This window comes from Homarus americanus, unplaced genomic scaffold (genome assembly GCF_018991925.1).
Source record: "Homarus americanus isolate GMGI-L3 unplaced genomic scaffold, GMGI_Hamer_2.0 scaffold24523, whole genome shotgun sequence".
Lineage (NCBI taxonomy): Eukaryota > Metazoa > Arthropoda > Malacostraca > Decapoda > Nephropidae > Homarus > Homarus americanus.
Genome location: NW_024744357.1, coordinates 3,818,876 through 3,845,024, shown reverse-complemented (window position 1 = coordinate 3,845,024; position 26,149 = coordinate 3,818,876). Strand labels below are relative to the sequence as shown.

The window sequence follows — 26,149 nt, the reverse complement described above, 5'->3', positions numbered from 1 at the left end:
TAAGCGTATCATTCCCGTGAAGATTTTGTGGGAGAAAAACTGAAAACTTGTTGAAGCAGACTGAGTTACTAGCCTTACCAGTCATAGCTTTCGTTATAGAATTTTGGACATCGGGTGAGAAGGGGCCCAAGTCCGGCATGGCGGTGGTGGGTGTGGAGGCCTCCAGGAGCTGTGAGGCGCGGAGGTCTGCTGAGCCCAGTGACTTCGACCTCTTGATACCTGACTGACTTAGGATCCCCACTGCCAGGGAGGGAGGGCGGGACACCGGCACACACTGCAGGGTACAAGATATTTGTTAAACATTGTTAACTCTCCCTTCACAGAGAAAAAGCCACTAAGCTGGCATATAACTGAAACCTAAAATTTCAATGCATAGTGATTTTGTCCCTACCATTACCCTTTATGCATTCCAGCCGTAACTATCCTCTTGGTTTATATATATATATATATATATATATATATATATATATATATATATATATATATATATATATATATATATATATATGAAACTAATTCCTGCTAAAATATTGATGTTTAATGTATTACTGTTTTTAAACAACAGGTGTATAGGTATAAGTTAGTATACATATTGTATTCATTAACAATTAAAAATGTAGTTATACTGGGTTTTATGTATTATGTGACCACTATTCATTATTTAATTTGCGCTTCTCATGCTTGGCAGTAAGAAAACATTTTGATTTACTTAACTAACCTTCACACACACACTGCAGTACTGTATGTAGCGGCCAAACATTTGATTCATATTCTTCAAAATAACCTCATTTTTTCGAGATGGTTTTCTCATGTTACCCATTTATCAATTTAGTCATTTATTTGTAATTTTTTAAGAGAAGTTTAAATTCCACTGATGACAGCAATGCTGCACCTGTAAGTTCTAATATTAAGGAGCTGGCAACCGTCCATGTGAGACAAATAGAGCTGCCTGGAGCGTCATAAGTCACACCTGCTGCCTCCTGTCAACTGTCCACATTCAGAAACCTAAGTTAAAGACGAAAAATTCTACTGTACCTGATCTTTAGTAAGAAATGAAAACAAGGTTTAATATCTGTTGACGATAAAGAAATAGAACAGCAGTTCTCAAACAATGAGTCGCGACCCAAATGTGGGTAACTTGCAGTCTTTAGTGGGTGGAGATGGCCCAGCAGTTATGCTCTTTGCCTGTTTTTTATTTAACCTCTCTAGGTCACCGGTACAGCCTTCAACCCCTATTTATTGCTAGTTGCACCTTGCAATTAAATTGCTAGTTGATTTGAGCTATTCTTTTTATCCAAATCGAAGGGTGGCAAAGTTTCTCACATACTCCAAATTGGGTCGCACTCGAAAAAATTTAAAAACCACTGAACGAGTACGAGTGTTTGTTAAAAAGAAGCTCAAGTTATTTGCTAAAATAAATAAATAAATAAAAATCTACTAGATAACGAGGTATAGTGAGGATAACATACTCGAGCCAGAACACGTGTTATTTTTAATTTTGGCGGAGGATTGATCTTGTATTCAGAAGGTTCGTTGGTCCGAAGATGTAATGTAAACTTCTTAACCACGAACCTTCTCGTGCTAGGCCAGTCAAGAAGCAACATGCGGTAGGCTGGTGTGAGTGAAATTGGACATGCATGCACACTACGTTAACCTTCCCCCCTTACGGGCCAGCTTACACATTCAATACAGGTAGAACATATTAACGAACAATAGGAAATGTATATTCACTCATATTAATAAAACTGTCATCAACTTCACCCCTCTCCCCCCGCACTTCATGGCACACCTAAGAGAGGGAGTAGAGTGGGAAGCAGTGGACAAGTAAAAATTTAAGAAAACGATTTTGTGTCCGAATTTCAGCTTCCTGGCTCAAAACTTGCCTGAGACATCGCCCAGACAAGCAAGAAACAAGGGGACACTTGGAGATGATAACATGGGGGAGTGCTCAAGTCAGTGCTTCCACATTTGAACTTCGATTTCTTTGACCGGGTTGTTAAATTTCCTTAGATGTCCTGTAAAAAAAAATATTCAATTTCCCTATAAATTTCCTTTCATGAAAAACTCCCCCCCCCCCCCAAAAAAAAAAAATAACAAATAATTCTGTAGAGCAATTATGGTAGACTACTTGTCCTGCGTCTCCCGACCCAAGGGCCCAGTACCAAATAAATTAATAATGCCTATAGTCACATTACCAACATATTAAGGCAAAAGTCAAACCTACAGGAAGCAGACCGAAGTGCTGTAAACCTGCTCTGAGACTAAGAAAGTGAGTTAGCATGATGCAGCACAATGAGTACACACAAGTAAATGTATTGAACGTATAGTATTATGTCTAAAGCACATGTAAGTTTGTATATTTTCAGCCAGCGGCAGCAACTCTATTAATAAACCGTTTATTATTATTATTATTTACTACACCTTCCCAAAAGTTAAAACAAATATCTTTATTATCTTTCCTCGTAGAACTGAAACTCCTTAAAATCTCACAATAATTAACTAACCATGTATAATTATACAGAATCCATTGATTACATGATGAAACTCTACATAGAATAAATGATCATTAATATAAGCATTATGGGACTTTTGAACCGTCCTATAGTGACTGACTGGCAGGCAGTGAACCTGTCTATATTCTGTACACACGTACAGTAGTACCCAATATGTAGTAATCGTAAGCACTATTTAGGCTTAGGAACAGGAAGAACTTGGCTACAAATATTATATCTTCTCGATCTTTCCATTATTTGATTCCATATATTTCGATTAAAAAATAAAATAAACTCAGTCTTATTTTATTTCCAACTCCCGATTTCCTTTGAATTTCCTTATATTTGACACTTCCTTAAAAAGATCCTTGTGAGCACCAGATTTCCCTAAAATATGGAAATTTCCTTGAATCTGGAAATATTGACTTAAATCTACTTTATTCTACGTTTCATGTAAATCCACAATGAAAACGTGGATAAGATAAATTTTGATAAAATCACACGGGAAAATGGAAACAACGGAGTACCTTAGCTTTCGTCTTTATTCAAGACATCTTGAATAAAGACGAAAGCTAAGGTACTCCGTTGTTTCCATTTTCCCGTGTGATTTTATCAAGATTTATTCTACGTGTGTATAACCACCCACGACCATCGGCGGTGATGGAGGTCGGAAGTTTGGGTAAGCCTGCTGTTACTCTAATTTTATTAAGGAAATATTAAGTTAATTTAATCCAAAGATCAATTGATTATTGAAATATTAGTATAAATCAACATCAAAATTAATACCCCAAAATACAAGAAACTTAAATGCTAAAAAAATCGACAAATGGTCAAACCAGGTCGCGGGTTGTACTAACTTCCCCGGTAGAACATCGCAGCCCATACTGCTGTACGTCAACCCTCGAGTAGTAGAAATGTACAGACGACCCCCCCCCCCCAGGCAACTTTCTGCGTTATTTTTATTATTCCTTAAATTTGAGGATCGAATCTACAAATATAACTTAATTTTTAATGAGTAGTGATGTACAATACTAATCTAACTACACACTTAAATAATTTAGTCGTTAGAGCACAGTAACACATTACTAGAGACCAGGAAGTCATTTTTTTGTTTTTCCTCACCTGTATTTTTCTACGGGTATTATTTCATAAGGCAGCCGGTATATAATTTTGAGAATTTTATGGTTGCAAACGACTTATATAAACCGGGAGTCCAGGGAGGCTTGTCAGGAAGTTAGGTTAGGTCGTTTGCGCGTCATAGATTGCAACCATAAAAATCCTCAAAATTCAATACCGGGTGACTTATGCAAATTTATTTTTTCTAAATCTTACTCACCTTCAGGGTCTTCCATTTTTAGTGTTAGCAATTGGATATTTTTCCTTGAGTCTTACCTTAAGTTCTGGGTCGTTTTCTTTATCGTCGCTGAAGTGTACCCTGGGTGGGGAGCCGCTCGGGGGTCGTACGTCGCCGTTGGTGGTCTGTCGTAAGTTACTGCCAGACTTGGAGTGTTGCAGACCACCGGGACGACCCTACAGGACAAGCATTGCGTTACGAGTTACAGGGTCTAACTCTACACTATGCCATGATTACTAAAATGTACAAAATTGGAAGAGTACCATAGAGGAACGCAAACCTACATATCAAAATAACTCATCAAAATTACCCTAAGGTCCTTAACTTTAGATTTACTTCGTTTGTGGTTAAAAAAAAAGGCTTAGCGATTCGTGTTCGTGGTACTTTTCCAAGATTGTACATCATGTGTCCAATTTCTCCAAAGACATAGCTTATACTCTTCGTCATTGTGGGTTACGAGAATGCATTAAGTTACAGTAAAATGGGTGTAACTGCGATGCCAGTGTCTATGTAGCTTTGTGCAACAGCTTTAATGAATCTGCTAGATGCATTCTCTCATCGCAAGTCACAATGAAAAGTTAGCATAAGAAGCTTTGTGAATTCAAGACTATTGCTGCCACTGTACAAAAATTATCAAATAAATATGAATCGTTTAATTTCTCTATCCATAAAGTTACTGCTAGTTCTAAGGTAATGTGACTACTTTTATTAAACATAATCCTATATTTGAAAAGGACACATAGTTTTAAGACTAAATAGTCCAGATCTGTGCAGCATCTTCGAATGGGGAGATAAAAACTTGGTTAAATTCAATAGTAATAAAACTAGTACAGGTATTCACCAATTACAATTTCTAAATTAATATCCCACCAATCACATTTCAGGACGCTATCATCCTGCCAAATTCTAAAATAGATATGCTAGGCCTCACCATTTCCTCGAATATGTCATGGAAGCCACACATCCTCAACATTGCTAAACCTGCCTCCCGAAAGTTGGGAATGCTGGACAAATGCCGTAGCTACTTCACTCCCAGCAGTTGCTTCAAGTATATAAGGGATTCATTCGTCCCAACTTGGAGTACTTTTATTTCGTCTTATTAACTCTCCTTATTCAGGTGACAATCATTCTTCCTTCTCTTCACCACAATGTTGCTTCACTCTCTCCCTTTTACAGGTACTTTAACGGGCAATGTTCGGTGGATTTGGCATCCTGTGTACCGCCGGCAAGGCCGTAGGCTCGTAACACTCGTCTTGCCCGCGGTGCCCACTGTTTCTCTGTGGATGTCGGTCCCACTAGAATAACCCGTTATAGTACATCCTTCTTTCCTCACACAGCCAAACTGTGGAATGCTCTGCCTTCTGTGTTTCCATACTCATACAATGTCTCATTAAAAAAAAAAAAATGATTTTCCGGCATCCTCGTGGTGTAGATTAATATAACATTTTTACTTTTATTTTTAATTTCTTTCTATTCTTATTTTTTCGCCCCCAGGCCCCGTTGTGGGTCGTTCGACCTGTGCCCGGGTGGGCTAATTCCCGTAAAAAAAAAAGGTGAACGTACGACCATATATATGATCTGTTTTAATCTTCACAGTGTAGTTGCAAATAAATAATTTACAGTTCAGGGTCTTACTAGTACACACACACACCCAAAATCGGTATAGGCCATGGGTGTTACCGTTGTGGCAACCTTTACACAACTAAAACTGAGGGAACATACAGACTTACCTGGAGGACAATACCGGGGGATTTGAGCATTGGTCAGTACTCACCTGCAAGGCCATGCTACTGGACACTCACCTAGAGAGGCACACTACAGAGGACTTGAACCTTGGTGGATGGATACTCACCTAAAGAAGAAAATTACTGGAGAACTTAAACTGATGGAGAACAATACTGTGGAGTTAAGCTGGCTGGGGGGACTCACCTGGAGGGGAACACTACTGGAGGATTTGGAGTGCTGGAGGGGAGGTCTAGTGCTTACAGAAACAAACTCTCGAGCGTTAACGTTGAGTCCGGACTTGTCGTGGTAGCCGCCGTTGTGGGCCATCTTGCCGTTCATTACAGCGTCGCCGTTCGCGTTATCGAAGATGCCGGGTCCCCGGAGCGCTGGCGAATGGACTGCAGGTCAATGGTCTACTTTCTAGACAAAGTCACCCGATATAAACAGTATTCCATTAAAATGTTAGTAAAAAACGTGTATATTCCTATTAAACTGTGGTTCAATGTACGTATGGGGGGTGGAGATGTTTATATTGTGGGTGTGGTACGGTTGTGTGGATGATGTGGTCATGTGAATGGTGTGATAATGAGGATGGTAGGGTGTGGTCATGTGGATAGTGTGGTAATGTACAGTACAGTATAGGTACAGGTGGTGCAGGGATGGGTGGTGTGACCGTGTAGGTGGTGCAGGGATGGGTGGTGTGACCGTGTAGGTGGTGAAGGGATGGGTGGTGTGACCGTGTAGGTGGTGCAGGGATGGGTGGTGTGACCGTGTAGGTGGTGTGGGATGCAGGTGACCGTGTAGGTGGTGCAGGGATGGGTGGTGTGACCGTGTAGGTGGTGCAGGGATGGGTGGTGTGACCGTGTAGGTGGTGAAGGGATGGGTGGTGTGACCGTGTAGGTGGTGCAGGGATGGGTGGTGTGGGTGTGAGGGAGATACAGATACTCACTTGGCGGGCGGTAGAGCTCCATGGCAGGTTTGCTACGGTTGGTGGCTGGCATGGCACTGCGGCGCCGCGACTGCTCACGGGCCTGCGGGACACATCACACATCAACGCAACTCTTTTATTAATAAAACAAACTCAATGTAAAACACATATCGTCGTTTATGCCTCAGTTAACTGATTCTTAATGTGTTCACTTCAACCTACTGGGGTTATAAAGATCGTAAGAAGGTAAATTAATAGTTATTCTCTTGGCTTCGTAACTGTATAAGTGTGATTATTTCATTTTAACCCTCTTTATAGTTGTTGCCTCTTGTGCTGTATGCCAAGCTGGGGCCTTCTGAGAATGTTTGGTAACCTTTATATGATTTTCCAGCCAAGTACTAAAATACTACTACTACTACTACTACTACTACTACTACTACTACTAATAATAATAATAATAATAATAACCCGCGCGGTAATCATTTCAACGATGTCTTGATAAACAAATGATGTCTGCCTGGAGTGCTGAAACTCGTAGGCAGCCAGAGATAACTTTAAAATCGGTACTGTTGTAAATTATTAATACATGTGACGGATTTGTGGTACTTAAAGATGTTGTTTCAGTTATTCTCGTTACTTTGTCCCCACGAGAGCCATAACCTCACTGATTCCACATTCAGATTTTTTGAGATTCACGTTCTCTGTGTGAATATTCTACCATTTTCTCTAATACCATGTCAATTTTATAAATATTTTTGAGGATACATTTAGCTTTCACTGTTATACATTTACAAATCGTAATTTTGTTTTTCCCATGGCACCATTTGACTGTTTACGTGAGCGTGAAACATTTTATACTTGCGAACACTTTCAATGATTGTTACTTTATAATATTTCTCTTTGGTAAGATGAACCAGCCAACCCTACCTATCCTAGGATGGAAGTTTATTATATTAAGTTGGGTTCGGTAACTTTGATTAGGTAAGATAGGGGAAGGTCGCTGGGACACTCGGGTCTCAACAGTTGAAGCACAAACATGGTGGCATCCTCGGGTGGCTGGAACTTATTTATTATGACAAGAACCAGGGAGAAACAAATTAAGATGCAAATCCTCCAACTGTTGCCGGAGCCATTTTTGTGTACGTATAATCGAAAATGGGAAGTGATTTATATATACGGTAATATACAACTGATCTGGTGATTCATCGAACAGTTTACGCTGTTGAAGCTCACCAAGTTGTGAAATGTGATCGTTAAGAATGGACAATTTAGACCACAGCGCGGCTCCTGGTAAGTAGTAACTTGTGTACAACTTCCCAGCTCAGCTCCAAAGTTCCATCTTATAATGTTTATGTATTGGATGCAAGTACGGCAGCCGTATTGACTGACTGTGTTGTTAATGGTTAGGTTAGGTCAAGTTATGTAAAGTTAGGTTAGGTTTGGCAAGTCAGAAAGGCTTGTCTTAATAACGATCAAGTTTGCACATTAGGCTGCCGTAACAATAGACATCGATTTTTCTCATACGGCTGCCGTACCTGTATCCTGTGCATAATTTTTAATTGTTGTTGGACTCGTGTATTACTAACCTTGTTTCGCGCTTAAAAATTAAATTAAAAAATCTGCTTTTGTAACATATCTTGGTTCGACTGTATATATATATATTTTTTGTTAGACCAATACTAAAATTTAAGGATACAAACTCGAAGCAATCAGGGTATTATTTTAGTTTCGGTCATCCGTGGAATCTTAGGAATTAGGTTAGGTTAGATATCGAAACTATATTTTTCCGATGGGTTTTGATGTGTTAAGAACGGTTTGAATCTACATATCACGTAGTTTGGATATCTAAATACTGTACAGGGACGACCGAAAATCTTGGGTTTTGTGTTGCACGTTAGTCACTGCACACTCATTCTACGAATAAATCTGCTTTACGCTTCGAAGGGAGTTTATATTGTTAATAGTCTATGACATCTCGACTGTCTAGCAAAATACTAATACAAATATGTTGAGACCCGGACCATGGCCCATAAGCCACTTATTTGAAGCACGTTTGAAAAATTCGTTTCTGCATAGCCCAGTTAAATTACTTCCTATTTCTTTGAGGTATTTAATTCTCACCTGAGCTGGATAATTTACGCTGAATTGTTATTTTTCTTTTATTTTGATATTCATGGTAATATATTGCGTTGGTCAGTGTACACCCCATCAGTTATCTGACCTAACAAAACTTAACCTAACTCCTAGCCGGGGGCTCCACCCCTGGATCCACAGTAGATCTAACCCGACCTCTAACCAGGGGCTCCGCCCCCGGACCCCCGGTAGGCCTAGCTTAAACTAACCTAAATGTCTCAGTAGTTAAAAATTTTGCGGCGCGCCATGTCCGAAAGTACAATACCTTAGAAGTAGAAGGGCCAGGGATACGTAAGAAATGGATAGAATAATCGTGTTTCTCGTAAAACTCGACAATAAACTTAAAATAATTGTCGGAGCACAAACGACAACTAACCTCCATCACTGCCATTGTGAAACTGGTCAATGAAATTCAAATTGTACCCAGGGCTGACAGGGTTTCCGACTCTTGCTTACCGAACAACTGCTCCCGTTGTGATTGGTTGCGAGAACATGACGTAATATTACGATTTTCTATAATATAATGTGTGGTGACGAAGATCCCAGATACAGTAATTATATTAGAGTAGTCCTCATACTCAGTGAATTTCATTGTTCCTGTCATTAGTTTTATAAATTTCTGAATAATAAACACTGCATTATACACCATTCAGAGTGTTATATGAGATCACATTAGATTTGTATTTTATCAATTGTAATTTGTATTACTTTTCGATAATACTGAATACAAAAATAACCAAAACATTTCAACAATTTTATTTTGACAATACATAAAAAATACAAATATTTAAACATTTAGAAGCATAACTAAGCACAAGAAATATATACTGTACATGGCCTTATTTTACACATTGAGTTGTGTGACTCAGCAGAATATAGTTCTGCTAAAATATCGCGAGTAAAATGTGGGTAAGGTAATTAAATACATTACAATTTATTTCTGTGTATTCTATACGGTGTTTTAGCCATGAAAAAGCGTATTTCCTAAAGTCGGTAATTTACCGAGTCGGAGCAGTGACGTCACGGCTTACCGACTACGTCATCAGTTTACCGATTAGCAGACGAATTACTGGGTTTGTGCCAATCAGCGTGTTCGATAAACAAGAGTCGGAAATTCCGACAGACCTGAATTGTACCCAGGGCTTGCTTCCCTTGAAAAAATCAAATGTGATTGATCGAAAAAAATTCGTGTGATGATATCGATACTTTATTGGTCGCGACTGGATGACGTCAGTCAACATTGAGCAAGTGTGATGCGCAGATAACATCTCACAGGTGAAGACTGAAAACTATATATATATTTTTTACAGGGATTAGCCCACCCGGGCACAGGTTCATGACCCACATCGGGGCCTGGGAGGGCACAAATGTAATAATAATAATTAGTTCATAGTAAATAACATTTGTAATAACAATACAATATAATAAAAATAAAAATAATAACAACTGATAATAATAATAAAAAAAATAAATAATAATAATAATAATAATAATAACAATAATAAAGAACCATAAAGAAATACAAAAATGAAAAAAGATCAATAGTGAGAAACGATATTCAGTATGTATGTTGTGTTGTCATAGTAAGAGAAACAATTGAGACCCTGCAATTGTGTGTAAATGAGGCAGAAAGTCAGATCAGCAACCTGGGACTTGTCACAATTTTCGTGATGCCATATGGCAGCAGGGTCTGCCATTAGACAACACATTATTCTTCCAATATCTTCCCAGGCGGTAGTACCTCCCTGTTCGATAGCTGCCTACTACCTACTACCAATGTCCGAAAGAAAAATTATACCTCATTTTCTATCTGATATGTTTGTTAAATGTGAGATTTTACGATAAAGAAAAATTGGAAATAAATGTGTAAGTGATACAGTGGTGTTATTGGCAGTTATGCAATATAGCCTCATCCCGAAATATGATAACTGATGAGGAAAACGAAAAATGACACGAAGCGTAGTTTGAAATTTAATCATTCCCTCTTCACTTGTTCCTAACCGTATTCTTGTAGTACTGTATCACTTCATTATCATACAAAAACCAATGATGAAAATTACGGTGAAAGTTGTTGGTGAAATTAACTTCATTTATAGGAATTAGGTAAAAAGAAAGATTACTGAGGAGGGAGCTGTCTCTCCTCAAGGACTCGCAGAAACCATACATAATATTTCGTCTTACGAAACCCTACGAGTGGGCGCTATGAGGTGGTGAGTTGCGTGTAGCTATGCATACCAGTTTCCCCCCTCCCACTTCTCTTTCCCATCCTATATCCATCTGTATCCTAATTTCCCATTCACTCCCTCTAATATTGTCTCTTCTATCTCTTCTCATTTTTCTCATTTCCCCTCCTTCCCAGCTCTGAGACACACTGGAAAGGGATAAGTGAGTTAACGAATTCTTAGGTAAAGAAGACCCGCTACGCCTCCCACGGCACTTCCACAGCTTCACATTCCACGTTCGTCCGCAAGCAGTCCACAGGCGAGAGGCGTTCAATGTCCGCCACCCACCACACCTTATTGAGGGCACTGTCGAATGTAGCTACCTCACTTTAGGCACTCTTCCCTCACCTCACCACAGACACAGTCCCTTCCACACCCCTCCACAGACACAGCCCCCTCCACAAGCCACCACAGACACAGTCCCACACCCCACCGCAGACACAGCCCCCTCCACAAGCCACCACAGACACAGTCCCACACCCCACCGCAGACACAGCCCCCCACTCACATCACAACACAGTTTCCCACTCACATCTCACATCACACACAGTCCACAGACACAGTTTCACATCTCCCACTCACATCACAACACAGTTTCCCACTCACATCACAACACAGTTTCCCACTCACATCACAACACAGTTTCCCACTCACATCACAACACAGTTTCCCACTCACATCACAACACAGTTTCCCACTCACATCACAACACAGTTTCCCACTCACATCACAACACAGTTTCCCACTCACATCACAACACAGTTTCCCACTCACATCACAACACAGACTCAATCACTTTACCTGGAGGCTTATAACAGAGTTTCACTTTCCTCCAGGTTTCCGATTTAATGATACTGGTGGAGGAGGGGAGGTGGCTGGGGACTCCACCAGGTGGGAGGGGCGGTGCTTTCCCTGCCATCGGGCATATTGAGTTGTGTCTGCGCTGGATCTCATTTTATAAAGCGACATCTTTCAAAACTAGCCCTTTACTCTTACAAGGGAGCAGGGATCCATAGTCTGTCTTGAAAATATCGATATATTAATACAGGAGAGGAAACTAGAAGCAAGTAAACTTAACAATCTTAGATTTTTGTTAATATTTTGTCACACGTTGAGGGCTATGGTCATGGGCACTGACTAAATGGCCGCTGGCAGTAGTTATATATATATATATAATCAACGACCTCACCAGCCAGGACTCGAACCCTCGACCTTATGCGTGACCAGGGAACGCTACCAACCATGCCACACGCATAAGGTCACACGCATAAGGTCGAGGGTTCGAGTCCTGGCTGGTGAGGTCGTTGATTATATGTTCAAGTCAGCGTGTTATATGGACTAAAAATTATATATATATATATATATATATATATATATATATATATATATATATATATATATATATATATAATTTTTTTTTTACGCAGGCTGTCTAACAAAGAGGTTTGTAGCTATTGTGCCTTCTAAATAATCGCTGCTCCACCATTACCGCTAATGTACTCACTCACACTCTTAACATACTTGTCTCTTTGCCTCACAAACCACTCAGGATCATCATCACTTTCTCACAAGGTAATTCCACAGCATTAACCACACAAGATTAACCCACAGTTACAACTCATTCCACTCTACTAGTTCTAATGGTTCCTCGGTATTTATAGCATTCCACTCCAGTTATCGCTCTATTGCACTGTGAAATTATTACCGGTACAAGGCGATAACTCCACAGGGAAATAATTCTAGTATGTCAGTTTCAATAATTCAGCTTGTAATTTGAGAATATTATACAAATAAGAACCGACTACGCATACTTTGAGAGAACAACTAGGCTTTCTTTTTGTATCTTACTGTATTATACATTTTGTTTTCTTTGTAGTAGGCGTATCGTGTCATTAAGATTCACTTTCTATTATATACTGTCTGCTCAGTTCTTACAGTCTCCCAGTGGCGACTCTAAATATTGTGCCCGGAATTTAGGCTACGTGGACTGTATGGCAATGTAAACAAATCAGAAATTACGCATGAGCAAGGTACAGTAAATAATATCTGTCTTTTCTTATATTATGATTATTATATCCTGAAGTAATGTGCAGTTAAAATAATGTATTTAACTTTATTTATTTAGCTGAAATTAGTCATTTCAATTATAACTTGAACCTCATCTGACTGGTCATGTGTTCAAGCGACTGTGGGATGTTTTTAAGCAGGTTCAGTTCTTCATCATTCTTATCTCAGCAGTAATTCAAAATACATAGCCACTTTTAATGTATTTGTGTTGTTTCTAGAAGCATAACCTGACCATAAATGTAATTCTAGATCTTGTTTCCTTAATATTTATGTTGTAGTTTTAGGTTTCTTTTTTTCCTAACTAATATGAACCCAAATTTGGGGGGCTTCGCTGTTACACCCGACTAGTAATTTTTTTTTTTTACACTATTATGACAAAGCGACAATGTAACACTACATATTTATAAGTTAACAAGAATAGCTACAATTTAGGACTCTATAAAGCACTGCACACCAAGGAAGCCAATTGTATTTGTAACAACCCGGAAATCTCCCAACAAACACCAAAGTTGCATCATTCACTGTGGTGAGGTGTCCGTTGTCGCACTGCCTCAATTACCACTACTGGAGGCTGCTGCTGTTCTCTTGACCGATATTGAACAAATTTCCTCAACATCGGTTAACAAACGATTCGACCACAATACAACTTGATGTTATCACTCGGAAGGTGAGGCGCCTATAGTCCTTTACCACAAGCACCACCTCTGCCTCCTGGGACTGACATAGTGGCTTGGAAATTGTTTGTAATGACTAATGAGGGTAACACTCGGCGGTTCTCCCGTCGCGGATCTCCTGCCGTACACTTAAACAAACTTTTGCTAATTGTGGCTGGCAAGTTGGCTACACCATTAACACCCCCGCATTGGTTACCTAACACTACCATCACCGCCACACGCACACACACACCCACACCACCGTTTTCCATCACAAGACAATATCAGGATTTAAAAAAATGCTTGATCATTACACTGAAAGTATATAGTTATGTATCCATGGTAACGGGAAACCAAGCCAACCTGTTCGCCAGTGAGGTGTACGGTGTTCGCGCTCCCACTGCTGGTTGCTCTGTAGCTAGACGCTCTGCCTGGCTCAAACTGGCCCGCCAGACAGCCACTCCTCCCACCACTGCTGCCAACTTACTACACGGGCGTCGTGCACTAGTGGCGCCACCTATAGTCACCTGCCCTAGATCATTGCTCTGTTTCCTTCATCTGATTGACAGTGCATCATCGAAATCCCGTCAAAACGGTGCTTTCAGTCGGTAAACATAGTTATGATGGCGATTTCGTAAAATTTTATGGTTTTCTATGCATCTTACTGCTTAGTCTGCTTCACCCTATTGAATGTGTTTCCTTGGTGCTTCGAGGCACAGTTATTCATTGAACATTTTCTCACCCACGAAATACAAATTAAAATGATTCACACTCCAGTACCCCCAAACGTTCTGTGGTGTCTCCGCCCTCACGACTCACAACATTCGTCACAGATCCTCCAAAACTTTCGCCTGCAATTGTAGTCTCATCACCACAGCCACCTAGAGCACCAGCTTTCACGTACACGCGTTCGACAGTTGTGTGTGTGTGTGTTGTTGTTGTTTTTGTTTTTGCTTATTTTTACGAAAGACTTACACGAATGATCAATATTGCTGGAGGCGTTTATGAATCAAGACTCTCTCTCTCTCTCTCTCTCTCTCTCTCTCTCTCTCTCTCTCTCTCTCTCTCTCTCTCTCTCAATCAGGTTACACAAGATCTTCCTGTTGGCAGCCTATGACTCACGACTCGCCTGGCCATTACACTGAGAACCGCTGCAGCTCTCCACCCCACCAGCCAACCACAGTGGTCCTACACATGCTGCTCCTCCTCTGCCCCCCCCCCACCAGCTGGAAAGTGATCATACGGGATTGGAGATGATGACTGATGTTTACAACGAAGAAGGGGAGGGGAGTGTTGATTGTGGTGCTTGATCATACGGAGAATGTACAGTAGTCTAACCGTATACTCGTGTCAGTGGACTCTTAACATGACAGGGTTAGAATTCATTAAGTATTGGGTATGAAGGCTCCCTGTACAAAACTCCTTTGCTATTCAGGCTGCCATCTTTATGTTAACTTATAAAGGAGGCAGTTTATTGTGCTCCCTCGACAAGGAAAACAAAAACACATAGGAACTTGTGATAAGATAAAACCAAGGGGCTGAATTGATTCCCGGGTGTAGCATCTAATTTTAATATTGAAATAGGAAAATAATATACAAGTAAAATGACAAAAACAGTACTGTACACGTAAAAAGTCTATGGCCGTCCTAGCTTGACACGATACAACTTAACGGTCATCTGTTTGGCAGGAGCATCACGTCGCTTGATCCCAGAGAGAAAGCTGTACGTACCACTTTTATTTTACTATGCCTGCAGGCGAGTTTGAGTTCGTTCTCATCTTTTATTATTGTCTTTGTGCTTTTGCTCTGTTACTGTCTTGTATTTTATTATATTTACTCTTCGTTTGTCTTACAGGTCTACTTTTACGATATTTATTTTAAAACAAAAAAGTGAAATTAGAGGATTACTTTGGCAATTATACTATAAATGTTGAAAAAATATTTGCTAATGATACTGTTCATTGAGAAGAGTAAATAAGTGAGAGTGTTATGGCAAACAGTGACGAGTACAGTACAGCTAATACAAGTTAGGTTAAGTAAATATACATAAAGTAGTGATAAACGCCGTCTCATTCTACGCTTCTTTTTATTATTATTATTATTATTATTAGAGGCGGTATTATTATTATTATTATTATAGCTAGCATTCTGGGATGTTGTAAAGCAAGGCTAGGTATCGGTTACTTTTTGATACCGCATCATCAGTTTCTCTCGCCCGCATTAGTTATTTTGCGTACCTAAAAATACTGAAGTGACGTCTCCATGGGTCGAACTGATGAGAAATCTGGACTGTACGGTGGAAAAAAAAATGGCGTGTTTGTTTGGCTGGTAATAGTGTTTGTATGATCTTGGCTCACATATTTGGTAGTTAATGACTGTTGAGCCGACAAGCGAGCGTGTTATTTGGAGGGTAAACTGTTTGGGGAATTTTTTTTAGACGCGCAAATTAGCCGGAGAGTCGTGTACATATGAGAGGTGTAGAGCTAGGGTGCATTTAAAATTCTAAAGTGCTGAAGGCTCGGATTCTCAGTGATTCTCGCGTTAAGTATAACCAAATCTTTACTGACATAATAAAAAAAAATTATCACCAAAACTTTTAAGTAAGATTCTACCTTAACTCGATATGATCTCTGAGCACCATTTATGATTTAGGAGACAAATTTATCGAAGGAAATCTTTTGACTCCGAATCCATTGTTTTCTTCAGATGAGGAACCGCTTGCTATACATCCTGTGTCACGAGGCCTCACCACCACACTGACACATTACACAAGGACACAACTGAACACTCTGCTCACCCTTGGCCCAATACTGATGAGACGACTGGATTACCATTAGGTAGACTTAGCAATAAACCCTCAAGAATAATTCTATGGAAGTCAAATTTACGCGAGGCAGCCCTTGACTCCATAATTGCCCCCGACCTTCGAGTACGAAATAATCTTGATCAGCAAACTTGTTATAAACTTAGGGGAAATTCTTTAGGGTTAATCCAGAAACAACGCTAAAAAAAATAGTTAAAATTAGTTTGTTTTGATAATGTGTCACTATGGCCGGCGTGTTCTGTTTTTCAAAAGAAGATCTATCATATTCAAACTTTTATTCAGAAACAACATTACAGGTACAGTGCAGTGTGATGCCTCAACCCATTATGATTCAGCTGTCGCGTCACTGTACTGGGAAATTCCTTCAAGCAATGAGCTGTTTACATGCACTTATATTTTTATTTAAGAAAAGGTGAAACTCGATAATATCTCCACGCATCATAAATTTTATTTCCTATTGTTTTAAACTTAAGTTCTTCACTGGCAGATTTATAATGCATTGCTCAGTCTTGATTTCTACGACTTACTTTGAATACAACAAATATGCCGGTCTTTACCTGGTGTGTCTCTGGAAATTTAATTTTAAATACTGTACATTAATTAACTGACGATTCGGGGATGACAAAGATGACTCAGAATTTTGTTTATATTTTAACAGAAAAGTATCGAAGTATAAGGAAGTTGGTGAACTCATTATTAGACGATTCCTAATAAGAACAAGACAACACTAGTTCATAAAACATACAATAATAGATAGCGGAAAATAATTGATTAGGCAGTACAAACACTCTACTCACTAACTCACTCACAGACGGCGGGTGACTCATGTTAAACACACACACACACACACAGGTGGATGACTCACGTTCATCATGCAAGAATCTCCCGGGTTCAGAGTTGCCACGGACTGACTGTGCACCAAACTCCCACCAGCGAACTGTACAATTTAATTTTTACCCACGAACGCGATAAATTAATGGAGAAAACAAAGAAGAGACGAAATTCAGAAAGGAAATAACGAAGTAGAAATAGGATTAGACGAGAGACAGGGAGAAAGGGGGAGGAGGGTGGAAGGCAACAAGTGATCGTGTGACATTATCGTTGTGGAGACATTGTTTACGCCAGACGCTGAGAAGAAAAGGCGTGCCGTCGCCGTACTGTGGGTGAAAGTGGTAATGATGATGAAAGTGACGATATCGGCGGTGATGGTGACAATGAAAATGACTTGCGTGAGGCCTGAGATGGTAACGCTATTGTTGTGGTTTTATAAAATGGTGGTGATGGTGACTATGAGTGTGAACATGATAACTATGTGTGTCTGTCTCGGTGGTTGTGATAATAATAATAATAATAATACCGGTAGTAATAATAATAATGATAAGGGTAGCCTAGTACAGGATAGCCTAGCCAGTTTACGTTTCCATTTATTATCGTGGGGAAAGCAGATCAAATATTACATAGTTAACGCTTCGGACAGACACACATTCAACAGACATTCAGAGAATGTATACAAAAAATTACGAACTTACGAGTCTTAAAAAAAGTAAATACAATTTATAAAAAAATCTTCCAATAAAGTTTTAGTTCGTTTGGGGAATAATTAATTTCCTTTATATTATTGATTGGAATTTTTTTCTTTGTTTTTAATAAATACGAGTGATCGTGGGCCCTTCGTGCCCGGCGAAAGTCTGAACGCTCGTGCTTGGCTAGCGAGCAACCGCCGTCAGGCTGACAGCTTACAGCGAATGAGGGTGCGCCAAGTCCGTAGACTTTGCATCGTTTTCCAGCGTAAATAAAATGGTTAATTAATGCCTTCCTAAAGGAACCATCGACATGGGACCAGGTTTGTTCCACTCTACGAATTTTTGGTGATTTTTCCACCAAGTTTGATGAAAAACGATTGTGCCGTTGCCCAGAACACACACACACACACACACACACACACACACACACACACACACACACACACACATTGCTATTCCTATAGTACTGTATATTAGATTATTGAGAAAGAGAACATTGTTATTTTATTTTCCTCTTAATTAAGATATGAGGTTAAGCGAGAGAGTGTGTGTGTGTGTGTGTGTGTTTGTGTATGCAATATGTGTTAGGGTGGTTAATCTTTAGGTTGAATAAGCTGTTGTTGTGATTCCCCCATGTGATCCATGTTTTGTATCTGTACCTGTCCCTAACCTAACCTAACCTAACCTAACCTAACCTTACCTTACCAAATCTAACCTAACCTGACCTGACCAAACCGAAATGGACCTAACCTAACCTAACCTAACTTATTTTTATAATTTATCAAGAAATATGACCACATTCACCTTGTAACATAAATCACAACACACCCTCTACAACATACCCTCTGCAACACACCCTCTGCAACACACCCTCTACAACACACCCTCTACAACACACCCTCTAAAATACACCCTCTTCAACACCTCTACAACACACCCCTCTTCAACACACCCTCTACAACAACACACCCTCTTCAACATACCCTCAACACACACCCTCTTCAACACACCTCTCTTCAACACACCCTACACCCTCTACAACACACCTAACACACCTACAACATACCTCTACAATACACCCTCTTCAACACACCCTCGACAACACACCTCTACAAACACACCCTCTTCAACACACCCTCTACAAACACACCCTCTTCAACACACCCTCTTCAACACACCCTCTTCAACACACCCTCTTCAACACACCCTCTACAACACACCCTCTTCAACACTCCCTCTTCAACACACCCTCTACAACACACCCTCTTCAACACACCCTCTACAACACACCCTCTACAACACACCCTCTACAACACACCCTCTACAACACACCCTCTACAACATAAGCAATAACATCCCTGGGGTCAACGTTACTCAGAGGCTCAGGAGTCAACTGAGGGCGTCCACTGACCTTTTCCTCGACGCTGTGACGAGTCTCCCGTTCTTCAGCGATGGGACTTGGGACCCGAACTCTAAACTTGAAGAGGCCGCGGGTGTTGAAGAGAGGTCTCATGATAACGAGGAGTCCGGTTATGTGTTGCGGGTGTGAGGTGCAGAGCCGGTCAGCCTTAGAGCTGAGGTGAATATGCAGTTCTTCACAGTTGAGTAAATGTGGTATTTGAATTGATTCAAGTAGATGAGAAGGTTTGGTGTGAGTAGTAGGATCATTAACCGTGATATAAGTAGACGGACGTAGAAGCTCTCGCGTGGGAGGGTTTTGTTATAAAGGGTGAACACTAGTAGTGATAACCAACAGCTCGAAGTCGCCGTCGTGACACAAACTCGACGGAACTGAAGATGGAAGGTCACGCAACAAAGGCGTTGATTAACGTCTGCTCTCGTGGTGCATCAGCTTACAGCTGACAGTGTCATAAATTACCTGCACAGGTGAGTTAGGCGGTAAAATACTAACTTGAACAGCGTGTAAAAGTCGATGTATTGTAAACCTTTCAGACAGTTTTCTCGGTTGTTTTCACAAGCAAGTAACTCGTCTTCGCTTATGTCGACAGCTCCTTCGGTGCTCGTGTGTTCAGTACGTTGTCGCCAGCCTTACAAGAAATCCCCCGGCAAACAGTGGCCTACCAGAGGTTCTGCGTCAGAGTGACGAACTATCCAGGAAGTCGCTGAAATGTCGGTGACGATCGCCGGGTTACCAACACGAGAAACAGGCTCGCCCTGGCCACGTGACCCCATACTGTCTTCCTCGCCTCTCGTCTCCTATTGCAATCACGCTCCGCTCATGGCAAACTCAAGAGAAGTTTAACCTTATCTGAGATTTATGTTCCCATGAGATTTTTTTGCCACAAGTTAAACAGAGTCAAGACATAGGGGGTGGCAATATCGACAGTGGGGGGGTGGGGGTTGTGAGTCAGACATCAGGTGATCGTACATATTGCTATAAATGGTGGCACCGTGAAGTTGTGGGGTGTCGGTGTTAGCTGATGATCTAACCTCTCCTCCCCCCCACCTCCCTACCCCTAGCCCCAACTCGTGCGCCCCGCCCCTCCCCACCACCACCCACACGTCTGGAGGGCTTCACACACGCACAACAGGTGTTCACAACTTTTAAGGCATGAATTAATACTTGATGACGTGTGAAGGCTTTACACTACACAGAAATTAATAACTGGGTCAAGTGTACATTAGAGAGAGAGAGAGAGAGAGAGAGAGAGAGAGCTTCAATGATACCACAATCCCAAGAACCAAAAAATTTAGACTGCCTTCCGTATAATTCTCTCAACGTCTTTCACACTGAACACAACAAACCCACCACCTAGAACACCCGGTATAGCCTGACGAAGGACACGAGAACAACAACACCCAGCAGGAAGACCCCAAAGGAACCGACCTATACCTGGCTCGCACACTTTCACTAGAGTTAATGAACCATACGTACTTAACTTACCTGACTCGCCTGACTTTCTGAAAACCATATATATCACTCCTATCTTGTTTAAGTTAGGGTTATTTTTTCTCTGATTTTGGCTATTGTTATCATGCAGTCAAGTGTCAGAATGGAAGTAATGATGTGTGTGTGTGTGTGTGTGTGTGTGTGTGTGTGTGTGTGTGTGTGAGTAAATAAATATCATGTCACAGTGGGATATTAGTGATATATCCCAACACACTTCAGTATCTTTACATGGTCACGTTTTAGCGTCGACTATAACACGATAAATTTAGGCCCAGAGACACACACACTGTAATTATCATCCTGACAATATTAATCCTCAAAGGTAAAATTCATCTAACACTATGAACTTGAACCTAACACTACACATACACACTACACTACACATACACACTACACTACACATACACACTACACTACACATACACACTACACTACACATACACACTACACTACACATACACACTACACTACACATACACACTACACACATACACACGTGGGTATAGGAAACAATGATAAGTAAAACGTCTATCACTAATGAAGTATAAGAAACAACACTTTTTCAAGACAGCTAAGTAAAAAAAAAACACCCCACTGACAGTTAGGTTAGGTTAGTTTAGGTTAGGTCAGCTTAGGTTAGGGTAGGGTATAGTAGGTTAGGGTCAATTGGGTTAGGTTAGGGTAGAGTATAGTAGGTTAGGGTCAATTGGGTTAGGTTAAGTTAGGTTCGGTTCAGTTCGGTTAGGTTAGTGTCGAGAGAAAACATATCACACGCCTCTATAATAACGTAGATAGAACACAAGGGGGTAACTCACTCTATTGTATACCTTCAAGACTATAACATATCAACTACTAAATGCGAGGAGGTATACCGTATAATTAACTATATACTAAGGTGAAAATAATATGACAAATGGACGTGCCACTACATTAGACCTGTAGATGTAGTCGTCAAGAAAATCCTCCGCCATTCTAAAATTTTCGGTGAGGTGAACTGAGGAGACATATTTGTCTATCTCCTTCAGTGTGTTATTGAGTCATGTAACAAAATAATAGTCTTGTCTGTATGTCTGTCTGTCCTCTCTCTCCCATCCATGAGGCTTGAGACTCATGAACTTGTGAATCCATGAACCCTGAGACACATGAATCTGTGAATCTGAGACATCATACAGTGTTCGGTTCATAGATCGTGTAATGTCTCGGATTCACAGTTGGATGAGTGTCAAGGTTCATGGGTCTCAGGGTTCATGGGTTCACGGGTTCATGAGTCAGGGTTCATAGATGAGTCGAAGAACTGACAGCATTTTCTTCTGGGTATATTTACTGGTTGACTGTCAGAGGAGAGAATGATGAGTTAAATAGTGTGGTGTGTCGTCAGCTCACAGCAAAGAAAAGTTTAGAAAGTATATAACGGTCATGGGAGGAGGAGGAGGTGGTGGTGGTGGTGAGGGGCCGACCTGAGGGTTCACGTTGTGTCTCATGAAGGAGTGCTGACGGGGAAGTCCATTAGGCAGGAGGCGTTGGTTGGCGTCACTCTGTAAGGCGACCATACGGGGTTAAAAATCATTCTGACTGATCAAGTGGGAACCCGGTACTGTCGATGGGGTTAGGTTAGGTTAGGTTTTGGTTAGGTTTAGGTTAGGTTAGGTTTTGTTAGGTTATGTTAAGCTATGTTAGGTTTAGGTTAGGTTAAGCTATGTTAGGTTAGGTTTAGGTTAGGTTAAGCTATGTTAGGTTAGGTTTAGGTTAGGTTAAGCTATGTTAGGTTAGTTTTAGGTTAGGTTAAGCTATGTTAGGTTAGTTTTAGGTTAGGTTAGGTTAAGCTATGTTAGGTTAGGTTTAGGTTAGGTTAAGCTATGTTACGTTAGGTTTAGGTTAGGTTAGGTTAAGCTATGTTAGGTTAAGTTAGGTTAGGATGGGGAACCTTTAGGGACCGTGCCATCACTTTGACCTGCAATGATGACCAGTACTCAGGAAGACAGCCCAGGAGACGACACAGGTGATACAGTGAAACCTCTATTTAACGTACTGTGTTAATACAAAAGTCCGCTATATCGAGCGTCCGTTATATGTGAAAGCCCCTATATAATGGATAATGTAGAGAGATAAGTTCGTTATATGGAGGTGTCAATTTAATGTACCGGTGGTCAATAGAGTATACATAAACATAAGGCAGTAAGTCAATCAGGATGAAAGACACACACACACACACACACACACACACACACACACACACGCACACAGGTCATACAGCCACTCAGGAATCTAGACCACATATGGGATAACACAGGCTTTTAACATAGTTTTCCTATACTGTCTCATAAGAACATAAGAATAAAGGAAACTGCAACAGGCCTATTGACCCATTACTAAGCAGTCTCGTTTACACCCAACCCCTATCGCTCATATATGCGTCCCATGTATAATTGAAGCTATCTAGCGTATTCGAGTTAATGATGATGTTTGGTAACTTGTTCCACTCAACCACTACTCTATTTCCAAACCAATGTTTACCTATCTCGCGCCTAAATCTAAATTTGTCTTATGTAAAACCATTGCTGCGAGTTCGGTTTTTTTTTTTTTTTTTGTTACGATTAGCCCACCCGAGCACAGGTCACTGACTCACATCGGGGTCTGGGAGGCGAAAATGTAATAATAATAATAATAATTCATAGCAAATAAATTTTATAATAAAAAATATTAAAATAATGATGATAATAATAATAACTGTAATAATAATAATAATAATAATAAAGAACCATAAATACAAAAATGAAAACAGATCAAAAGTGAGAAACAACATATGTATGTTGTGTTGTCAATATTACGAGAAACAATTGAGACCCTGCAATTGTGTGTACGTAAATGAGACAGAAAGTCAGATCAGCAACCTGGGACTTGGTCACAATTTTCGTGATGCCATATGGCAGCAGGGTCTACCATTAGACAACACATTATGCTTCCAATATCTTCCCAGGCGGTACTACCTCCCTGTGATACCATCCTAGAGGCTAGTCGTGCATGTGGGACGATGCCCGGGATTAGTCTTGTTATCCGCCTCTCTATGCTTTCTAGGGATTCGATATACATTCTGTAGTACGGTGACCAGAACTGAACTGCAAAATCCAAGTGAGATGTCTCTAGATTCTTGAGGAACGAATAGAACATTTGTCTTACTCGTCGGCACAACATTAAGCGAATAGGGTGAAACATACAAGCGTGTCGGCCAAAAAAAAAGACACTGACTGAAACAAAAGCCCGTTAGGAAAACAAAATTGAAACACAAAGAGGGAAATATCTTAAGCGTGTTACTGTAGGAAAACCCCAGATAACATGACAAAACATTGCTGTGGTCTTACTTAATGAACCGGTATAATGTGTCTCATCCGGCCAAACTTATTAGGTACAGAGACAAAGTGACTCACAGCGTCAGGACCACAAAAATCATTACGTTATTGTTCAGTGTAAAAATTATGGGCAAATAAATAAAAATCCCTAAAATATTTTTGTATATGGGAGATGGTAGTGATATAGTATTGTATATATGTATAAAGTCTCCGTATATATGTATAAAGTCTCCGTATATATGTATAAAGTCTCCGTATATATGTATAAAGTCTCCGTATATATGTATAAAGTCTCCGTATATATGTATAAAGTCTCCGTATATATGTATAAAATCTCCGTATATATGTATAAAGTCTCCGTATATATGTATAAAGTCTCCGTATATATGTATAAAGTCTCCGTATATATGTATAAAGTCTCCGTATATATGTATAAAGTCTCCGTATATATGTATAAAGTCTCCGTATACATGTATAAAGTCTCCGTATACATGTATAAAGTCTCCGTATACATGTATAAAGTCTCCGTGTTGGTTGCTGCATCTCGGTCAGAATTATTATAAGCGAGTCGACCATACCATTTGCCTCCTCTGTCGTTGTCTCTAAATACTGTCCCGGATGTGTTGTTCTCGTGACTCGTCTCTCCACAACAAGGTAAAGTTTAGACAGATAAGGCAGAGATGACTGTATTACATGCAGCAGTGGCCACCTGTGGTGCAATGGTCAGCATGCTCGCCTCGCAAGCGAGCAGACCCGGGTTCGTTCACCGGGTAGGGTGAAACTATGGGCAAGTTTCTTTACGCCATTTGTCTCGTCTACCCAGCAGTAATAGGGGACCTGGAAGTTAATTGATTTGCGAATCGTGTTCCGGGGTAATGGTTAGCCAGTTGTCTTGGCGACAGCTTCTACACCTTCAACAATTTTACGCCTAGGTGGACCTTGGGCCGGCCATCCTCGTTACGAGGGGCAACCATTATATGTAGCAGTTTGATAGTGGGATTAAAATTGTCCTATGAAGTAATTTTTTTGACCTTTAGTGATACCAATAATATCTAATATAATACTTCATTTAGCTACTTCTTCGAATACAGGCTGTGGTATTTTATGATTGTATCCGGGTATTATTATTATTATTAACGTGACCACAGAGGCGCGAGAGGTTGGTACCCTGATGACCTGCCTGACTGACTCCTGCACCTCCAGGAAGACACACACCGTCATAAACCCGTGACAGGAGGCAGCTCAAGCGCCTCTCTACACTCCACTTCATTCCTGAGTCACCCCCAGCTGTATCTTTGACTATACTGTACCTGCCAGTTCTTGCTCTGGTTTACTCTTAAGAAGATTTTCTTAATAATAATAATAATAATAATAATAATATAATGATAGTAATAATAGTGATAGTAATAATAATAATGATGTTAGTAATAATAATGACGGCAATAATAATAATAATAATAATAATAATAATAATAATAATAATAATAATAATCATCATCATCATCTGAGCGGAAGCAACTCATTGTCACAAGGTAAATAACTAGTGACCCTGTCGCCTGTCGTCTCACCATCGCTTTCTTTCTTTAGTCACCTTGCACCAACCTTTACCATGGCAACTCTAGGTGAATTATGGCATGATATACACACGAATGATTTACCATGCCGTTCTCAAGCTATTTTTGGACACACACACACACACACACACACACACTGACGTAAACAGACTGCCACAAAAACAACAAAACGTCGAGCTAAACGTATTAAGATCACCAAACGCTTACAGTCGAGTATGGTCACGAGTGTGTGTGTGTGAGTGTGTGTGTGAGATCCACTTAGCTGGGGGCAGGCAGGAGTCACAGCACTGCATCATGGTCGTCTCGTTGTCGTTCACCAATTAGTGGTCGTGCACGTGTGTCACCGCTGCCCTTGACTCACCTGTCGAGGGGGTCACGTGTCACCAGGTACAAACA

The 26,149-nt window shown here is 40.4% G+C and overlaps 1 protein-coding gene across 14 annotated transcripts in view; it reads right to left on the bottom strand.

Moving 5' to 3' along the window:
* LOC121877868 (CBP80/20-dependent translation initiation factor-like) overlaps window positions 1–26,149 on the bottom strand; it is a 130,257-nt gene that overhangs the window by 8,950 nt on the left and 95,158 nt on the right. For 7 of the 14 annotated variants that reach the window (XM_042383780.1, XM_042383778.1, XM_042383784.1 and 4 more), the window contains 5 exons: window positions 22,290–22,367; window positions 6,521–6,602; window positions 5,776–5,969; window positions 3,885–4,022; window positions 79–274 (listed from right to left, as the gene is read on the bottom strand). In XM_042383780.1, coding sequence (XP_042239714.1) covers window positions 79–274; window positions 3,885–4,022; window positions 5,776–5,969; window positions 6,521–6,602; window positions 22,290–22,367 — 688 coding nt within the window. Of the gene's footprint in view, window positions 1–78; window positions 275–3,884; window positions 4,023–5,775; window positions 5,970–6,520; window positions 6,603–19,332; window positions 20,007–22,289; window positions 22,368–26,149 lie in introns of those variants that run through there. The other 7 variants (XM_042383787.1, XM_042383791.1, XM_042383789.1 and 4 more) reach the window with 5 other exon arrangements.